Source organism: Phoca vitulina, unplaced genomic scaffold (genome assembly GCF_004348235.1).
Source record: "Phoca vitulina isolate PV1807 unplaced genomic scaffold, GSC_HSeal_1.0 scaffold15, whole genome shotgun sequence".
NCBI lineage: Eukaryota > Metazoa > Chordata > Mammalia > Carnivora > Phocidae > Phoca > Phoca vitulina.
Genome location: NW_022589718.1, coordinates 3,701,741 through 3,722,521, shown reverse-complemented (window position 1 = coordinate 3,722,521; position 20,781 = coordinate 3,701,741). Strand labels below are relative to the sequence as shown.

At 37.6% G+C, this 20,781-nt stretch overlaps 1 protein-coding gene across 4 annotated transcripts in view; it reads right to left on the bottom strand.

Annotated features, from left to right (window-relative positions):
* Positions 1-20,781, bottom strand: part of ZMAT4 (zinc finger matrin-type 4) — a 353,920-nt gene that overhangs the window by 125,665 nt on the left and 207,474 nt on the right. For all 4 annotated transcript variants that reach the window (XM_032413353.1, XM_032413355.1, XM_032413354.1 and 1 more), the window contains one exon: positions 9,456-9,683. In XM_032413353.1, coding sequence (XP_032269244.1) covers positions 9,456-9,683 — 228 coding nt within the window. The remainder of the gene's footprint in view (positions 1-9,455; positions 9,684-20,781) is intronic.

Below are 20,781 nucleotides of genomic sequence, written 5' to 3'. Positions count from 1 at the left end.
ATGCATAATTCTGATTGCACTTAGAAATTGAAAAATATGGATTATGGTCTTTAAGTTGGTTAACAGGATAAGACCATTCAAATCCCTGGACATTCATTCAGGACTTTCTATCAGCAGTGTGTTGTTCTGGGTTCTGTCAGTGATGCAAAGAAGAATAAGACATGGACCACCCTGCCCTCAAGATTTTTTGACAAGACCAAAACTGGGTTAAAAGTATCAGGACTGATAAAACCAAATGCTCAGAGCTGGGATTCATGATTCAGAAGAAGGCTCTCACAGTAGTGTGGGATGTGGCATGGTAAGTTAAGAGTAAATCATGGACAGGTCCTGCCATGGAAGGGGTGGCTGTCAGGGGCTGTGAAGCGTCAACTCTTCACCAAATTCACCTGAACTCATATCCAATTTTTTTTTCTCATTTTGTTCCCTTTACTTATATGCTCAATGCTACTATTTTCTTTAATTCAAGTTGGCATAATTTCTCACTGGATTAAACTAATAGCCTTCCAAAAAATCTCCCTGTCTTCTGTCTACTTCCTAACCCACCCTTCACGCTGCTGTCTATAGCAACTTCTTTCAGAAATGCAAATTTCGGGACACCTGGGTGGCTCAGTCCGTTAAGCGGCTGCCTTCGGCCCGGGTCATGATCCCAGAGTCCTGGGATCGAGTCCCACATCGGGCTCCTTGCTCAGCAGGGAGCCTGCTTCTCCCTCTGTCTCCCTCTGCTCGTGCTCTCTCTGTCAAATAAATAAAATCTTAAAAAAAAAAAAAAAAGAAATGCAAATTTCCTGCCAAAAATTTTGAAATCCCTCCCACAGCGTTCAGGGTTAAATAAAGGTATTCGACTCCTATCATGATCTGACTCTATTTCTCCAGCTACTTCTCCCATTAATCCCAAACCTGACATTAAGCTCCAGACATACCATAGCTCTTCAAAGGGGCCCTGTTTCCCTTGCTGCCATGCCTTTTCATAGGCTCTATCTTCAGCCTGCAAAGCTGTCCCACTCCACTGCCCAACCTGAATAGCTTCTAGTTGTCTTTCAAGGCCCACCTGACTCCACTGATATGAAAGTCCAGTAGCTTCACTGCTCCATTCCCACTGTCCCCTTTACATTTCCATACTTAAGTAGTCTGGCTCTTCTACTTGCCTAATTAGACAAGGTTTAATCAGTGGCCAGAATCCTCTGTTCTAAAATGAAGACTTCAGTGTGTACTTGTTAGGTCCATTTTTCCCATGAATCAACTGCTCCTAACATGCCCGAATACACCTAATACATTCCAATTTAACAGCCCTGCTATTCTGCAGTAGCCAATATGCTGTTCCTGAGCTTAGTTTCCTCTCAATTCAATGACTGCCAAGAAATTTCTCTTCTCCAAAGCATTCACTCACCCACAGCCAACATCATGAAGGAAACATAGGTCAGTTGTTCTTTCCTTTAAACACTAAAGAGAACTACCAGGGTGTTTTGTTTTGTTTTGTTTTGTTTTTTTAGCCCTGAAAAACATAAATGAATGATGGATCTCTGGCCAGAAAGTTTTGCTACCCTAAAAATCTGCTAGCGGCATGAGAAATGTAGCCTTGAACAAAGGAAGTATGTAAAGGGTGTATTCACAGGAATGACAGGAGCAAAACAGAGGGAAGAGAGGTAACCTAGAGTGGAAATGAAGCTAGCCCATCGGTAGAGAAAAAAGTGGATCATGTGGATTCACAAGTAAGATGAGCTACAATCACCTATGTGCACTTAGAATAAATCAAAATTCTCACAATGACCCATTAAGATCTGCACAATGTGACTCTACCTAAACCCAATCTCACTTTTTACCCCTCTTATTAGCTTCAGGCACTCTGCCGACCATTAGTACTCAGATGTACCAAGCCCCTTCCCCACACAGGGCCATTTGCACTTGCTAGTTCCTCTGCAAAAAATGAGCAGGTACTTCATATCTGGATGCTCCCCCTCATTCAGGTCATAGTCCAAAATGTCAGCTTCTCTGTAAAGCTGTCACTAATCATCCCATTTAAAGAAACCTACCTCTACTTCATTATTTATTATATCACCTCACTTTTATCCCTTTAGCATTTGCTACAGGCTAAAAATATTTTACTTCTTTATTTTCTGTCTTCTTCCCAAGATAGAGACCTTTTTCTCTCATTCACTGTCGTATCTCCAACACTTTATGCCTGGTATATAGTAGGAGTTCAATATTAGCAGATGAATAAAAAGTGAATGAATAAATAAACAAAGAATCAGAGAGGAAACCAAGCAATAACATATAACAAGATTTTTGTTTCTAAAATCTTGATTGGACCTTCTGTTTCTATCAACTCACATGGAGATTGGGAACCCACAATCAAGTTGTTAACTCTAATTAATTTGGTCCCCAAATCTTTGGAATCCCTCAGGCATATTGGATTGGCCAATCACAAAGGGAGTATGGTTGTTGGATGAAGAAAGGATGGTTGTTGGATGAAAGCAAACTTCAGATGGTATGGTATGTCCTGTGTCTGCTGACCCCAGCCATGATATCTATCAGGCAAGGCCCAGACCTTGGGCAGAGGAACACAGAGAGACTATTTTCTTGGTTCTAATGAAGATAGGCAGAAATCTGTTAGATTTTAGTTTAAAAAAATGAAATCCTTGACTTGATATGTCTATTGCATATATTAATTCCACCTGCAGATGAGATGCTTTTCATGCTAAAGTCTACAAGTGTGTGGCAGAATAGTGGTTATCACATATGTCAGTGGTCCACTTGCTTTCTGACTGATCGTGGTGGTTTTAAAATGTCCCCACATTCTCTAACAATCCTCTCCTAAAAGATGGAGTCTAATGTTCTACCAGCCCTTGAATATGGTCTGGTATTGTCTTCTGATGAATAAAATGTGATGCAGGTGATGCTATGCAACTTGCAAGCATTCTACCTGGTCTCTCTTAGATGTCTCGTTCTTGGGAAGCCAGTCCCCATAGCAGGAGCGTCTAAGACAAATCCTGGGAAATGACCATGAGGAGAAAAACTGAGGCCTCCTGCCAACACATGAGTGAATCACCTTTTCTTTGTTCTTTCATTCAGTTTTTTAAATTTTCCAGAATCACCCAGCCAAGCCACTTCCAAATTCCCCCCACAGAAACTGGGAGATAGTAAAAATCTATCTTTTTTTTTTTTTTTAAAGATTTTATTTGTTTATTTGAGAGAGAGAGAATGAGAGACAGAGAGCATGAGAGGGAGGAGGGTCAGAGGGAGAAGCAGACTCCTCGCTGAGCAGGGAGCCCGATGCGGAACTCGATCCCGGGACTCCAGGATCATGACCTGAGCCGAAGGCAGTCGCTTAACCACCTGAGCCACCCAGGCGCCCAAATCTATCGTTTTTTTAAGCCTCCATACTTTGAGGTGATTTTTACACAGCAATACTTGGACTGGCTGACTTTGAAAACTGTTCATTTTTTACCCAGAACACCTTTCTTTCCACTGGAGCAGACTTTGGAGCAGACCCAATGCCTAAGCACCCCTGCACAGGTATCTTAGGTAACTGGAGATAGAGGGTTGTCACTGAATGATGGGACTAAGCTGTCTCCTGAATGAGATATGAGCAAAGACTAAACTAAGATTAAGTGGGACAAAGTATGAGACAGACAACCCATTATCACCTGAAAGTCCACAGCAGAAATAACCCAAAGAGCAAAAATCTCTCACTCCAGTGTTCTGTTCATTTTGAGATGGGTCAGCTCTTTCTGACTCACATGCTACTTTAATGATTTGAAGTCCTAGATAAGCTTCTGGTATCCCTTAGAAATTAATCCCCATTCCCACTAGTAAAGGCAGAGACTGCATTATAGAGAGAGTAATAAATTCTAGTGACCCCTTAGGGAATATGTTTTCTCTTCACAGAACTTTGCTTCCCAATACCAAGTCCTTGTGAATAGTGAATATGATTTCTTTGCATTTCTATATTCACTCCAGCTGAGATGGAGTCATGAATGTGGGGAAAACTCCTTCATTAAAGCTATATAAGTCACTTTGTAAGTGATTCATTCCCAGAAAACTGAGAGTTGACTATGCCCATTCTATACTTTAGTTCAAAGCAAGTTTTATGCATTTAAAAATAGATAAAGGGAGGGAGGAAGAGAGGGAGGAAAAAGGAATATAATGCAATGATGTTTGATGTCCTTCCCAATACTATCTGCCTCTTTATGCTCAGAAACATTATTAAATTTTCAAATGAGTTCCTTTACTCTGTATCTTCAGAAGAGAATTGCACCAGACTTCTAGTTTCCTCTGAAACAATGAAATAACTGCATTTTCTACCCTACAACATTTAAAAGAATAAATAATAAATATCTGCAAAATGTATATTCTATTTCCACCTAACTATAATTTCATAGTTTATATTGTCACTATTTCTAAATAAGAAACTACCTAATATCTGTGTTTTATGCTAGCAAGAAGAATTTAAACTATAAAAATCTCTAAAGTACTTTGTGATCATTGAATTTTGTAATTTCATAATTCAATGACTTCCTTTGTTTTCTACATTGTACTCTATATTCAGAAAAGGATGACTATTTTTCTTGTTAAATTAAAACTTGGAAGTAGAGACATCTGTTTTCTGGAACAAATAACACTAAAGTTGAATCAGTAACCAGGTTATGCATATTAATGACCATTTAGGCCAATCCCATTTAAAATTCTTTGCTAATCTACAAGAATAACTTTTGAACTTTGATTTCCCACTTGAAGCAAAGGAAGACAAGAATGTTAACACAAATATAGAGTTTCCAATGACTAAATAGTGTGAATACCAAAAAATACAAAAGATGGAATTTCTTGTGCTATTTAATTATATACCAAGAATGGTAGGAAGTTATGTGTAGGTTACAGGAATCAAGACCAATATAGAGAAATCAACTGCATTTTCTATTTCAGTAATCAACACATAAAAACGAAATTTCAAAAAAAAGGAATTTATATTAGCATTAAACAGAAAATGCTTGAGAAATTTTTTTTAAATGTGCACAACTTTTACACTGAAAACTACAGAATGTTGCTGACAGAACTTGAAAAAAATCATAAATAAATATAAGATGTTCATGGATTGGAAGACTCAGTACTATGAAGAAATTAAATAAATCTCCCCAAATTGATATATAGATTAAATTCAATCCCAGTCAATATTCCAACAAGCTTTCTGTGTAGAAATTGACAAGCTGATTCTGAAATTTATATTGAAATGCAAAGGATTTAGAACAGCCAAGCAATACTGAGGAAGAAGAACAAAGCTGGAGAGCTTGCATTACCTGATCTCAAGACTTCCATAACGCTAAAAGAATCAATACAATGTGGTACTGGCATAAACAACACAAAGAAATCAATGGAACACAATAGCTTGGATACAAAGTGACTCATGTGCAATCAACAGATTTTCAATAACTGTGCCAAGATCATTCAATGAGGAAAAGAAGATATTTCAACAGTAAGAACTTGGTGAATGCATGAAACAAAATGTATTTCAACTCCTATTATTATCTCATACCATACACAAAAGTTAGTTTGAGATACATCATAATCCTAGATATAAGAGCTAAACCTATGAAATTCGTAGACAAAAACATGTAAGAACATCTTTGATCTTGAGTGAAGGCAAAGATTTTTTAGATGTGATACAAAAAGCAATGATCATAAAAGGGAAAATAAGATTAATCAGACTTTTATAATTTAGTAATGTCTGTTCACCAGACATTTAAAGAAATGAATAGCTAAATTGCAAACTAGGAGAAAATATTTGCAATGCGTATATCTGACAAAGGATGTGTATTGAAAATATATGAAAAGCTCCTACCTATTACTCAATAATAAAAAGACAAACAACCAAGACTTGTCTACTTTTTAAAGTAGACAAAAGACATGAACAGATACCTCACAAAGGAAGATAAATAAATGACCAATAAGCACATTCAAAGTGTTTGACATCATTAGTCAACTTGGAAATGCAAGTTAAAGCCATAATGAAATACTTTTCTACATCCACTAGAATGGCTAAAATTTTGAAAACTGACAAAAACAAATATTGGTGAGAATGTGGAATTTATTTATGTTGCTTTAGGGAATGCAAAAGAATGCAGCTACTTTGGAAAATATTTTGACCATTCCTTACATAGTTAAAAATACTCCCAACTTTATGACCCAACAATTCTACTCCCAGGTATTTACCAAGATAAGTACAACATACGTTGGCCAAAACAGAAAAAAAAAAGAATGTTCATGAAAGCTTTATTCAAAATAGTGCGCGCGCACACACACACACACACACACACACACACACACACACAAACATCCAAGAGGAGAATAGATAAATTGTGGAACTTTTGTATAGCAGAATACTACTCAGCAATAAAAAGCAAGGAGCTATTCTGCTTTATATGCAAGAAATGGATACATTTCAAAAACAATATGCTATGTAAGAGAAGCCAGAAACACACACGAAATACACACGTCTGCTCCATTTATATGAAGTTTAAAAATAGGCAAAACTAAAATAGGAAAAGTGGGTCCCTGGAATGGGAAGTTGGATGAACTGGGAAGGGGCGCGTGGGAGTCTTCTCAGGATGGATAAATTATATCTCAATAGGTGTGTGGGTTATACAGGTGTTTGTATTGTCAAAACCCCCTGAACTGTGTAACACTTAATGTCTGCATTTCACAGGATGTAAAATAGACATCATTTTTAAAAATTAGAAGAAAAAAATCATAATTTCTTGTAAAAATCATTCAGCCAGGATCCTTTTAGAAATAAAAATGATTATCATGTTAAGAATGTAGGCTTTTAGGTGATTTTTTAAAGTTTTTGCTTCCACTATCTATTCAGCAATTATTGAGTACCTACTCTGTGTCTGTCATTGTCCTAGGCATTTTGAACACATCAGTGAGCAAAACAGGCATCAATCTAACAATCTATAGGAGTAGAGAGGAAGACAGAAAATCAGGAAAACCGTAATAAATAAGTAAATGGTGTAGTGCTTAAAAAACTGAGAAGTTCTATGAAAGAAAGAAAGCCTGAAATGTTGTCATATTGTGCTCGAGCTGCATGACATGAGTGTTTAAAAAGTTATAGATATACCTATATTTACTAATTAGTAGTTTTTGTCCTTAGTAATTGATTGATAATGCATTAGAAGCATTCCAGAAATAGGGGTGTGTGTGTGTTTGTGTGTGTGTGTGTGTGTGTGTGTGTGTGTGTGTGCTGGTTTATCTTCTTGCTTTATTCCTTAATATTTAATGCCTGAATAAACATATATCAAAATGTCACTTGGGGGGATGAAAAGGTGGTTTCAAGGACATTGTGTTCAATGTTAATCGCATCTCATGTGCTACTGAGTCATAGCCACATTGAGTTATCAAGTCAAAGAGCAGCCCTTTTTGTCTTCTGTATAAAAGACAAGCTGCTCAAATGTTACAGAATTCAGACACCCAAGTCATTAAATGTGGTTGTACATAAAACATGCAGCACTGATAATTCAAAATAGACAAGAAGAATGTGCTCGAGAAATAATTCTTCTACAAGTCATAATATCTGGCACAAAACATAAATAGAGCCCTATTTTTCTCCTTCAGTGCCCTGCCGTGAAGGAGTCACTGAGCCAACTTGTTATCTGCCAGTAACAGCGAGTTTTGGGAAGGCCTTCAGCTATGGAGAGACTCTTTCTGTATTTTTTAACAAGACATAGACAGAGAATACAAGAAATCCCCCAACAAAAAGCAATAGCACCAGCAATTCAAAAGGCTCTGAGATGAAATTATCCAACATTCTGAACGATGAAGCCCTGTGTTGTTTTTCTATAGCTAAAAACAAACCCGAAATAAAGTGTTTTTAATGTCTTGTTCTTATTTGTTGTTCTTAATTACATATCTTGGAAAAATCCATCTCTAATCAAGCTCTATAGATATACTAATGGACCTCCAATCCTAAATCTATATGGTATGAGACAATTCTTTCATGATAACGTGTCTTTGCCAGCTACAGCTTATGCTTTCCTGCCTCTTTGCCTGTGCGTATATGAATCTGCTCACTTGGACGGCTTGCTGAAATGCTACCTACATTTCTAGTTCCCATTCAAATCCTTTTCCTGGATGAAGTCTTCCTCAACCAACAAAAACCAGAAGTAACTTGCCCCCCCACCCCTACCCCTTCAGCTCACACAGCATGATTTTCAGTCCCACTTATCTGGTCTAGAATCGTACCAGCACATTTCTTGACTACAACGACCTCTCTTGGAGGCTCATAGCCCAGTTAGAGAAAGAATCGTAGGCTACACACAGACCCCAGTTAAAACTCAGATTGCATTCTTGAAATTCTCAAAATTGAATTGCAAATTTTGTTATTAGAGCTATTATGAATAATGATTCTTGGCCAGCCCATAAAAGCTCATCTAGCCCATATAACACTTGAAGTATAGTATTCATAGCACCCTTTTCAAAATTATTTTCCTGAAAACATATATTTTCTCAGAAAAAAATATTTTATATGATTCTGTTCTACTCATACAATGCCAGCATGAGTTGATCAAAAATGTTTAGGTGATCAAAAAATGTTTAAGTGGTTGTTGATGATGAAAGATTCTATCAAATCCCACGAATTGGTGTATGTCTTCCTAAGGAATCCACAGGCTGATCCTCCCCTATGGTTCCTGAGTCTCTACTCAGCAGCTTCTGTGAAACCCCATATGAATTTCAAATGCTGCATTCTTTCTATCACTTGAGAAAACATCTGGAAGGGTGCAGTGAGGAAGCTGGGTATTGACCATATGGTGGAACCATCTTACCCAGCTTCCTAGATATTTCTATTAAAGGGATTTGGGCTTGTTTTAAGCTATTAAATAGAGTCAACATGCTGCTTCATTTGGGTTGGAGTCACAAAAGCACAAAAGTTTTAGTAAGATAATGCTATCTGGCCCTTTTAGCATCTTCTCTCATGCTGCTCATGTACTAAAGCATTCAATAGCAAAGGTGTTTAAAGATAAAGCAGAGGTACGCCTGGGTGGTCCAGTCAGTTAAGCATTTGACTTTTGATTTCAGCTCAGGTCATGATCTCAGGGTTGTGAGATAGAGCCCCTCATCAAGCTCCACACGGGGCATGGAGCTTACTTGAGATTTCCTCTCTCCCTTGCCCTCTGCTCCTCCCCTCTCCCCCCTCCTTCTCTTAAAAAAAAGGTAAAGCAGAAGGAAAATATCTGGTTCATATATGGGTGGCTTCAATCTGAAAAATGTCAATAAAAATATGGAAATAACAAAGAGTTTGAAATGAAGGAGATTACAAAATTTAAGCTAGTTTTCTGCTCATTTCCTTTTCCTTCTATTCCTTTTAGATGAGCCTAGATTTTTCCTTAGTAATCAATGCAGTTTGTGAAAACACAATCTTTCTCTGAAAGCCCAGTTCTGTGGCAGAAATTAAGAGTTTCTCTTACCTCTTAGTTCCCCCATATCCAGAGTTGTCCCAAGTTGTTCTAATAAAGCAACTCTTGCTGCATTCTTTTTGTGTTTCTTGCCATCATAATGTTGCTGGGCCATGAGAGGATTGTTAAACCAGGCTGCACAGAGCCCACAGTATCTGTCTGAATCTCTTCTTTGATAGGGAGATGCAACCACTGGAGCAGTGTCCACCCTTGGAGGCTTAAGTGAGTTCAGGGGTGTTGCTGTGAAGGAAAACAACCAGAGAGAACCACAGGCCAGGTTAGTCCATTACTGAGTACACTCATTTTCAATAGCTGAAGATGGAAGAGTCTCATGTTCATTCTAGAGCTGGAAATCCAGAGTTTACTGAAAGCAGGAAAATGATTTTTGCCAGTCCTCATTTTTGAAGCTGGAAAACAACTGAAAATTCCTAATTTATTGAGATCAGATTTTTCACATTGTTCCGTTTAAATCTGATAGTTTAGGAGACCATCCCTTAGGTAAAAATGAAGATTTTCAAAAATAAACTCTTGGGGGTAAGGGAGGAATCCATTAATCAAATTGCAGCTAAAACTTAAAGTAAACATTGAACAATAATGGCTTGAAAGATTCTGAATGAATGAATTAGACATTTGTATGTTATACCTGGAAATAACCAATAAATAAAGGATTTGCCCAAGGGATAGAAGCAGATCTTTCAGTTACAAGGATTGTATCAGTTGACAAAATCATGCTAATTTTATTGCCAGTTTCTTCTGTTTACTGTGATAGGTTATTTTCAACTATACCTGCTAAAATTGATTTTGAAAGTACAATATTGTTTTAAAAGACCAAAAGACAAACAGTGTAGAACAGATGTTGCTTATCTAAACTGAAAAGGCATAACATAACTATTTTAAGGTTGCACAGCCCCAGCTATTAATTTAACACATTCCATTGTGAGCTTTCAGTTACTTTTGGCCCAGAAGCAAAAAAGAACCTAACTTGAAGGAGTTTACTAACAGAAAGTAAAAATAACTTCTTTCTGTATTACAATATACAATTTGCTTTCATCCTCACAGTAACAATGACTTAGTTACTGTTCCATATCTCACACGATGGACTTCAGAGATGCTGAATCATTCACTGGATGATGACATATCTAGTTATGGTAAAGGCAGGACTCCAAACCAAATCCTTAATTTCCAAGGCCCATGTTCCTTACAATACCTCTAAGACCCTTTTTATACTTCTTAATAGGCAATTTTATAGTAAGCAAATTTATATATTCTTCTAGACCTCAGTCATCTTTGTTCTATATAGAATTTAATTTAATTTTGGAAAAATGTTCTAACCCAAAATATTTTACAAAAGAAAAAGCAATTTAAATTCTCATAAGGCCCATTAGTCACAATGCAATGTAGCAGTACCTCCTGCTATGTAGGAGTGCAGTTGGCAAAACCATGAATATTAGGGTCATTCCAAGGAAAAGCTGAAATCTGGAACATCAATAACAAGTAAACACTTAATCAACTCCCCAAGCTTTCAAATCAGTTTAATGTGGGCTTTTTTTTTTTTCAGATTAAATAACAGATATACAAATAAATACTTGCTAAATAACATTTTGATTCAAGAAATGATTGGTATTGTAGCAATATCTTGAAAAAGTCTTTTCTTCTCTATCCAGAGATTTCATCAGATAGGGAGGTTTTAGCTAGCTTAGATGAAACTGAATGATACTATTTCTATTCAGACTTAGAGAAGTAGTATGTCTTTTAAAAGCCTCATTGCCAGATTCAGTCATATATCACCATGTGAAAATAAAGCTCAAAAGTGGGCCATAACACCCCAGCAGCCACCCAGTATCATCTGTTATGACTTAGAAATGCTAATAAAAGCTACAAAGTTGACCCGTATATAAAAGGACTTCTACCCACTTTTCTGAAGAAAATTGAATCTTGCTTCCAAAGTTTCCTGCAACCTTATCAATTTCTGAGGATTTATATCCATCTATTGTTTTTTATGGCAATGGAAAACCTATCAAACGTCTGCCATCAGAATGAATGTTGACTCTTGAAGCATAACTTACTTTTCTCTAAACTGGGCCCTAAAAAAACATCTGAGTCAATTTTATCTATTGACACCCTACATACCACTTCTGGCAGGAGTGATGCAAAATAGAATATCCATCAAATAAGATAATCTTATCTTTCACACAAGAAAGTAAGTTAATGCTGCATCTGTATTGTAGCTTCTTCTCCTTAATACAGCTCCAAAGTTTAATTTTTCTTATGCTCTATTTCCAACTGTCACCAATCTCAACCCAGTTTATATTTCCTACAAAGGCAGCAACATGAGGGAGTGGAAACCACCTTGACTCAAAGTCAGAAATCAAGATTGGGTCAGACTCCATCACCCACCAAGCTGTGTGACCTTTGGCAAACCTCTGATGTCTCTGGTTTCCACAAGGTTAAAATTCAGGGTCACCATTTCTTTAAAACCCATAGTGTAGGGATGGAACAAATTATAGAAGCTCTCTCTCACTCTTTTATGGTTTTGACTGGATGTCAAATAGTGAGGTTATATGGGAAGAGAGGAGTTTCCAGGTAATAATGCTAAATCTGTGTGTGAACATGGATCATAATATCCATAGTTCTTTGGCAAAAGTATATAATTCTAATAAAATGAATACAAAGTAGGGCAAAGATTACTGTTTGGTTTGAAAACATGTTTATGACAAAACAGTTTAGTTGATGTATAGTTTATTGTTATTTAAATTTCATGCTTTATATTTTTATTTTAATTGCAAAAATATTTAGCTAAATATTGACTTTACCTCCTCTCTTTACAACTTAAAACCAAGAGTTCATTCATCAAAACCAGTAGTTTCCAACCTTGGGCAAACATTAGACTCAGGAGGAACTTTAAGAATCTCTAAGTCCAGGCTGTCCCCAGACCAATTCTGTTCAATTACATCAGAATCTTGGGGTAGGAGCCAGGCATCAGGATGCTTTAATGCCCTCTTCCCACACCACCCGGTCCATGTTTCCAAAGTACAGCTAATGTTGAGAAGCATTGATACAAATATTGCCAGACTTTGTTTGAAAATGACTGTATGATAGTCCTCCTAGATCTTCAAATAAAAGAAAGTCACATACTACATCCCACAGCAACAGGGCCAATTATTTTGTAAGCAATGACTGAAATGCCACATCTTTATCTATGAAGCAGAAGGAAATAATAATCAGTTGGCATTTTTTTAAAACCCTGATCAATTTCTCCATTTCTCCAAGATATAAAAGTTTCTCCATAATAGCAGCTAATGTTATAAATTAATATTATAAAAATTAAATAACAATTCTGATCCCAAGCAGAAACTGATACACATATTGAGCTGCTGAGGCACTGTACCGCCTACCTTTGACTGGCACCATCTCCAGCCTGGTCTACCATCCCTCTCCTCCTAGCTAAACACCTGTCCCGCAGGGTGCCGTTCAGTCCCATCTGCTCTGTGAGGCCTTGACAACCCAAGCAAGAAGTAATTCTCCCTCCTCTAAACCCAAAGCACTTATTAACCACACAATTCATTTGACATTTCTTAAATAGCGCCTTATAATCTTAGTTGTGTACACCTGTGCGTGTATGTGTGCATGTATAAAGGAAATTAGATCATAACACTTACACTTCAATACTTGATATTTTGGTGTGTGCTGTCTTCTCTAATACATGTCCACAATTCCTTGTTTCAACTCAGAAAAAAATCAAAAGCCTCTAAAATTCAAATTTTTCTTCATGATTCATTTTTTATTAAAACCTGACCTGAATTCAGAAGAGGCTATTTATAGTCTTTATAGAAATATATATATAGTTTATATAAATACTACATATTTATATAAGTATATATGAATATAAATTTATAAATAAATTAAATAAAAATAAGTAAATAAAATGTGAATAAAATACATAATATATAGGGCGCCTGGGTGACTCAGTCGCTAAGCGTCTGCCTTCGGCTCAGGTCATGGTCCCGGAGTCCTGGGATCAAGTCCCACATCGGGCTCCCAGCTCAACGGGGAGCCTGCTTCTCCCTCTGACCCTCTCCCCTCTCATGCTGTTTCTCTGTCTCTCTCTCTTTCTCTCAAATAAATAAATAAATAAAATCTTTAAAAAATATATATATATAAAATATATATATGATATATAATCACTTAGTGTAAACATACATACATGTTGCAATAGAATTTATTGTCTCTAAACATAGAGTTCTGTCTTAGATCTATTGAAACATAATATATGGTATCTGTACCTAGTTACATATCTAAAATCCTAAAATTTCTGATTCTCAAAATACATTCAGCCCCCAGTATTTTGAACAGAAGATCATGGATCTGTAGCCAATTCAGAGTAACTAAAATAAACTCAAGTTGTTCTAATACTTGAGACAATCGAAACAAGTCAGTCTCCAAAACTTGATTTCTAAGAATTACCTGACATCAATCATTTTTAATATCCCTTTTATGTCTTGCATACTGTTTGTCAAGAAGCAAGTTCTCAACAGTTCTCAACAGCTATTTATAGACTGTTGGCTAAGTTGTCTTGAATAATAGTGTAGAATAATATGCATCTCTGTCCTATATTTGTTTCTTCCTGGTAGAATAACCCCAGTTGATCTAAGGACAAAAATACTTCCAGTGCACCCGGTGTGTGCCTCTCTCAGAACACTTCCTCACTCTGTAATGTATCACTGTGTATGACCAGACTCTTCATGAGTCAGCACGTTGCATGATGCCACTCACATAATGTATATAGCCCATGCCTTTTGCTAAATGAATGAATGGATGGATGGATGCTCTTTACATTAGAAGTGAATAAAATACTGGTAACCAAGAGTTTTCTTGTTTCTTCTAAATTGTGTCATTTAGGGCTTGAATACTAGTCAATATAAACATAAATACTAGCAACCCAGTGACAAGATTCTGGGTAGAGGTGTGTGTGTGTGGGGGGGTGAAGGCTAAATTGTAGAAAGGCAACATATCCAAGTGTAGACACACATCCCAGTCTCCCTGTCGTGGATTCAACTGGATATACAGGAAGTCAGTATTATCTCAAATTTCTATTTGCTGGGGTGGCCTATTTCTACGTATTTTTTAGAGAGTTCAAATTATGCACGTCATTCTGGAAATTTTACTTTCAAACAGGAAACCATTTACTCTGTTCATTTAGCACGGCATCTAAACTCCTCACTCCAAGCTTCTGGCTCAGTACCACATCCCAGTTTGCCTGGAACTGACAAGGTTTGTAGGACATGGGACTTTCAGTGCTAAAACAGGGACAATCCAAGACAAACTGGAATGAGTTGGCCACCCTAGCTTCTGGGGTCAGACCTGATTTAACATCACACCAGAGAGAGGGATTAGTAAAAATTTTGGAAATAATTGCTTGGGAGACTAGAGCAGGTCTTCTTTCAACCAACCAGACAGGATCTAGCAATAGATCTCAAAGCTTTACTTGTCAGATCACCACATGGGTGTCCTTAGCCAGAGAAGGGGATAACACAGTCAGCAGGCAATAGTATTCTCACCTGCCTGTCTGCCCTCTGGACCATGGCCTTAGAGTGCACTTCAACTCCAAAACGTGCAACTTTCACTGACATTCCCTACTCTCTCTCTCTCCCCCCATTTCTCCTCTCCCTTCCTCCCTTGTCCTTTTCTTTCTTCCTCTTGCACTCATTCCTGATGCTTTCTAGGCTTTAGGATAACAAAAATTAGTCCATCCTCACAAAGGACTTACCAAAACAGTTCCAGGAATTTATGTCTTTTAAAGTATGTGGCTTTCTCACCTAAGGTGTTCTTATCCGTAACATTAATTCTTCAAGTTTGTATGATATTGAGCAGTTTATTCCATTCTGCCTGTTTCATGTATTTTCTTATTTAAGTTGTCCCCAAATCCTGTTTTACCAATGAGGCAGCTTGAAGCTCAGGGAGATAAGTCAACTATCACAGGGCCCCCTAATTAATAAGCAGCAAAGACAATGGCAAAGACCAGATCTTTTGACACAAAGAGCAAGCACCATATTTTAATGCCAACTAGTTTCTAGTAATGCTGAGGAAGTGATAGGTCAAATAAACAAACAGATTAACTATAGAGTCAGAACACATTTCCCAGGCTTCAACATCTGTTCTCAGTGGGGATTATTTGGAAATATGCATTTTCTCTAAAACAATTTTTCCAGTTTTCAGTCCCTATGATCAACAGTCTTTCCTTTTTTCTCTTTTTTCCTACCCTAAATCAAATTAATTACAGTAGGAATCCTTTAGCAAGTATCACTTTTTTGGGGGTTTGGTTTTTATTGTTGTTGTTGTTTGTTTGTTTTTGTTTTTTTGGTTTTGTTTTTGTTTTGCAAATGCTGTTGATAATTAAATTTGACTGGGCCACCCAGCTCCTGGCTGAGGAGACAGCTGTCAGTGTGGATGGACAACTCAGTCTTCCAGCCTCTTCTGCTGGTAAATGCCTCAACTCGCTGTAAACTGAAAAGTCAAGGCTCAAATGTACATTTTCTTTGTATCTCTAGCAGAGGACAGGGCCTCTTGTGATGAATAAAGGAAGAAAGGGACTAGTAAATTTCAGTTAATATCAATTTGGTGGATCTTCATGTTTTCATAAATGGCTTATGATAGCTACATTTTAAATCTTGAATGGTTTCGTTAGACTTTACAGGGTTTAAAACAAGTTAGATGTTCATATGTGGGGAGAGATGAAATAAATTGTGGGCATCTATACTCTGAAACACCACGAAGCAATTGAAAACACATTTTAGAAAAAAAAAAAAATATTTAGTGACCTGGAGAAATGCTCAGGATATAATGTAAACTGAACTGTGTTTATATGTAGGGTGCAAACCTAATTACTTATTATTAAATTATACACACCCACCTATTTAAAACTATATAAAGATCAGAAGGCTATAAATCAAGCTCATAGCAATGGTTATTTCTTAGTTGTGGATTATGGTGATTTGTTTTATACTAGAGGATATACACCCTTGATGCAGAGGGAAAACAGTTTTATTCTACAACTTACATATAGGCCACATTTCATGCTAACTTGTTTTAGTGCAAAGTGGAGAAAACACTTCTTAGGGGACGTGTGGTGCCACAACCGGGTCTTAAATCGCAGAAGATTTTATTTGCAGTGATTTATTTATTAATTTATTGTTGATTTGGGGGAAAGTGGATTGGGAGAAAACTGGCTCTGTCAGAATATGATGTAAAAGCCCCAACTTCTCCTATTTCTACAAAGGATACAAGGGAAAGCTGTTTTCCCATTGTATGGCAGACCCAAAAATCACTCTCGTTATTTAGATAAAATGAAGTAACACTCTTCCTTCTAATATGTTTGGAAGTGAGTTCCGCTATCCAAGACTGCAAGATAGAAAAATCCATGTGCTATTTCTTTTATGCCTTGAAGGAAATTAAAGAACACTGTAAAATATTTCATGTTCCAAAATACATGCCATTAAACACTTCCTGAGAATAAACAAATGTGAGGATAATTTAACAGAACCATCATTCCAATTCAATTTTGTATTGAAACTCTAATTATAATCAGCCTATTAACAGGAACTGCTTCCTCACCCACACTACATTCATATATCATCAGTCCTCATTAATATAGTATTCATAGATCATTGATTTTCATTAATATAGAATAATTCCCTCTAGTTTCAGGCACTGATTAGGTTCTAAATATCTTAAGTATGCCTGTTTCCTGCAGAATCCTAATCTTTGAAAATGAGCCATTAAACAGAACTTTAGAGGAGATGAAAGTCCTTTTATAATTTTCTCATGTTGTTTGACAAAAGAATCCTAAAGCTGGGATATTCCATGTTCTTCCACGTGGTGAAAACAGAGGATGTAGAATGTACGTTCCACGAGGACAGGATCTTGATCTATTTTGTCTGCCGATGTATCCCAGGTCTTTAGAACCAGGCCTGGCACAAAGTATGTGTTAAATAAACCCTTGTTGAATGAGGGGAACAGTTTATTCTCCATAAAGCTATCTGTGTAAGAGAAGGAATTTTACTTTAGGAAATTCTGCTAGTAGGAAGGCATCCTCTCTGTCCAGACTGATCTTAAAAACACCTGCCACATTATGGGTATAACGCATTCATGGTGTTTGGTCTTCAAACACTATTCAGTTAAGGTGCTTTACTCCCTCTGAGTTCAGACTCAAAATCTTTGGTTTTGGCCACAGTTCCCAAACTCTGTGCAGAGGTACCCTGGGATGATGCAGTAAGCATACAGGGGAACCATAAGATTATTTAAAATTCTGAGAAAAGCATAGAGACATCCATTAGATACCATGGGAACCACTATCTTGAGGAAGTTCAAAGTTTCAACATTAGATGCTACAGTCCTTTGAATGAGGTCATATTCCTGTGAACCTGGATATTTGAGGGCTCATCTAGCCAACCAGTGAGGAACAGGAAACAAAGGTGACAATGTCCAATCTAATCCAAAGATTTGAGAAGTTATGCGGTGTCCAACAGGCAAATGCATCCATTAGTAAATGTGGTTATTTAAGGATGAAATACAAATATTAACTTTTCCTTCAATATGTGCTGGATGAGTTATTAGGACATAAATACTTATTAAGTTGTTGGGACACTAAGAGTTATGACATCACCCTAGTATATTTGCTTATTGGTTGAGCAAGAATCAATGGCCTGCTAATTGGGCGCTGCTGGGAATACCCTTCCTCATGAACCTCGGATAAGAGGCAGAGTCACAGAGGGCAGAGTGGGTTTCCCTGACAGGGATTCATTGATTCACTGGCACCCCCATGTCCAAGCCAGCAGATGCCATCCTTAGAGGGAGGAGATGAAGAGCATCATCCAGATCAGACAGTGTTGGCAGAGTGGGGGAGGACCAGTGAGGTGAAACCTGAGGACTGGTACCAGCTTTTATTCTTTCATTCTGCTGCCACCATCCCTCACTTCACCTAATCTATACCCCATGCTCACGGATGGGAATGATTTACTTATCCAGCAGCATCAGCTATTCAACTAGAGAGCCAGCTTCCTGGATCATTTCTTATATCCTATGAATATTTATGGAGGATTCAAAGATGAAAAAAGCAACCAGTTCCAGAAGCACAGCAGAGATAAAGTACAGGCTCAGTTCAGAAGTAGACAGAGAGAGAGGGTGGCCTTTTGGACTGAGCTGAAGGAAGCTGAAACCTGAGAGGTCATTTTGGAGAAGTTAGTACTGATACTATCCCCTGAAGAGAACGTGTGTATCTCTACTTCACCATCGGCTAGCATGCTTCTCTAATCAGGTTTCTCCACTCAACCTGAGTGTTGAGTAACCTTAAGCATATATCCCTAAAAGTAACATTGTCCTTAATAACCCACAGTTTGCAGGTTACAAAAATTGCCTTTACTTCATATTTAAAACTAAATGAATACGAATATTACCTATGCATATATTTTGCATGTATCTATTTGGATTTAATCTAGAAATAAAGTACATTTTATTTTATTTTTTTTAATTTTTTATTGTTATGTTAATCCCCATACATTACATCATTAGTTTTAGATGTAGTGTTCCATGATTCATTGTTTGTGCATAACACCCAGTGCTCCATGCAGAACGTGCCCTCTTTAATACCCATCACCAGGCTAACCCATCCTCCCCCCCTCCCCCCTAGAACCCTCAGTTTGTTTTTCAGAGTCCATCGTCTCTCATGGTTCGTCTACCCCTCCAATTTCCCCCCCCTTCATTCTTTCCCTCCTGCTATCTTCTTCTTTTTTTTTCTTAACATATATTGCATTATTTGTTTCAAGGTACAGATCTGAGATTCAACGGTCTTGCACAATTCACAGCACTTACCAGAGCACATACCCTCCCCAGTGTCTATCACCCAGTCAGCCCATCCCTCCCACCCCACCCCCCACTCCAGCAACCCTCAGTTTGTTTCCTAAGATTAAGAATTCCTCATATCAGTGAGGTCATATGATACATGTCTTTCTCTGATTGACTTATTTCGCTCAGCATAATACCCTCCAGTTCCATCCACGTCGTTGCAAATGGCAAGATCTCATTCCTTTTGATGGCTGCATAATATTCCATTGTATATATATACCACCTCTTCTTTATCCATTCATCTGTCGATGGACATCTTGGCTCTTTCCACAGTTTGGCTATTGTGGACATTGCTGCTATAAACATCGGGGTGCACGTACCCTTTCTGATCCCTACTTTTGTATCTTTGAGGTAAATACCCAGTAGTGCAATTGCTGGATCGTATGGTAGCTCTATTTTCAACTTTTTGAGGAACCTCCATACTGTTTTCCAGAGTGGCTGCACCAGCTTACATTCCCACCAACAGTGTAGGAAGGTTCCCCTTTCTCCACATCCCCGCCAACATCTGTCATTTCCTGACTTGTTAATTTTAGCCATTCTGACTGGTGTGAGGTGGTATCTCGTTGAGGTTTTGATTTGGATTTCCCTGATGCCGAGCGAGGTTGAGCACTTTTTCATGTGTCTATTGGCCATTTGGATGTCTTCTTTGGAAAAATGTCTGTTCATGTCTTCTGCCCATTTCTTGATTGGATTATTTGTTCTTTGGGTGTTGAGTTTGATAAGTTCTTTATAGATTTTGGATACTAGCCCTTTATCTGATATGTCATTTGCTAATATCTTCATCCATTCTGTCGGTTGTCTTTTGGTTTTGTTGACTGTTTCTCTTGCTGTGCAAAAGCTTTTTATCTTGATGAAGTCCCAATAGTTCATTTTTGCCCTTGCTTCCCTTGCCTTTGGCGATGTCTAGGAAGAAGTTGCTGCGGCTGAGGTCGAAGAGGTTGCTGCCTGTGTTCTCCTTTAGGATTTTGATGGACTCCTGTCTCACATTGAGGTCTTTCAACCATTTGGAGTCTATTTTTGTGTGTGGTGTAAGGAAATGGTCCAGTTTCATTCTTCTGCATGTGGCTGTCCAATTTTCCCAACACCATTTGTTGAAGAGACTGTCTTTTTTCCATTGGACATTCTTTCCTGCTTTGTCAAAGATGAGTTGACCATAGAGTTGAGGGTCCATTTCTGGGCTCTCTATTCTGTTCCATTGATCTATGTGTCTGTTTTTGTGCCAGTACCATACTGTCTTGATGATGACAGCTTTGTAATAGAGCTGGAAGTCTGGAATTGTGATGCCGCCAGCTTTGCTTTTCTTTTTCAACATTCCTCTGGCTATGCGGGGTCTTTTCTGGTTCCATACACATTTTAGGATTATTTGTTCCATTTCTTTGAAAAAAGTGGATGGTATTTTGATGGGGATTGCATTGAATGTGTAGATTGCTCTAGGTAG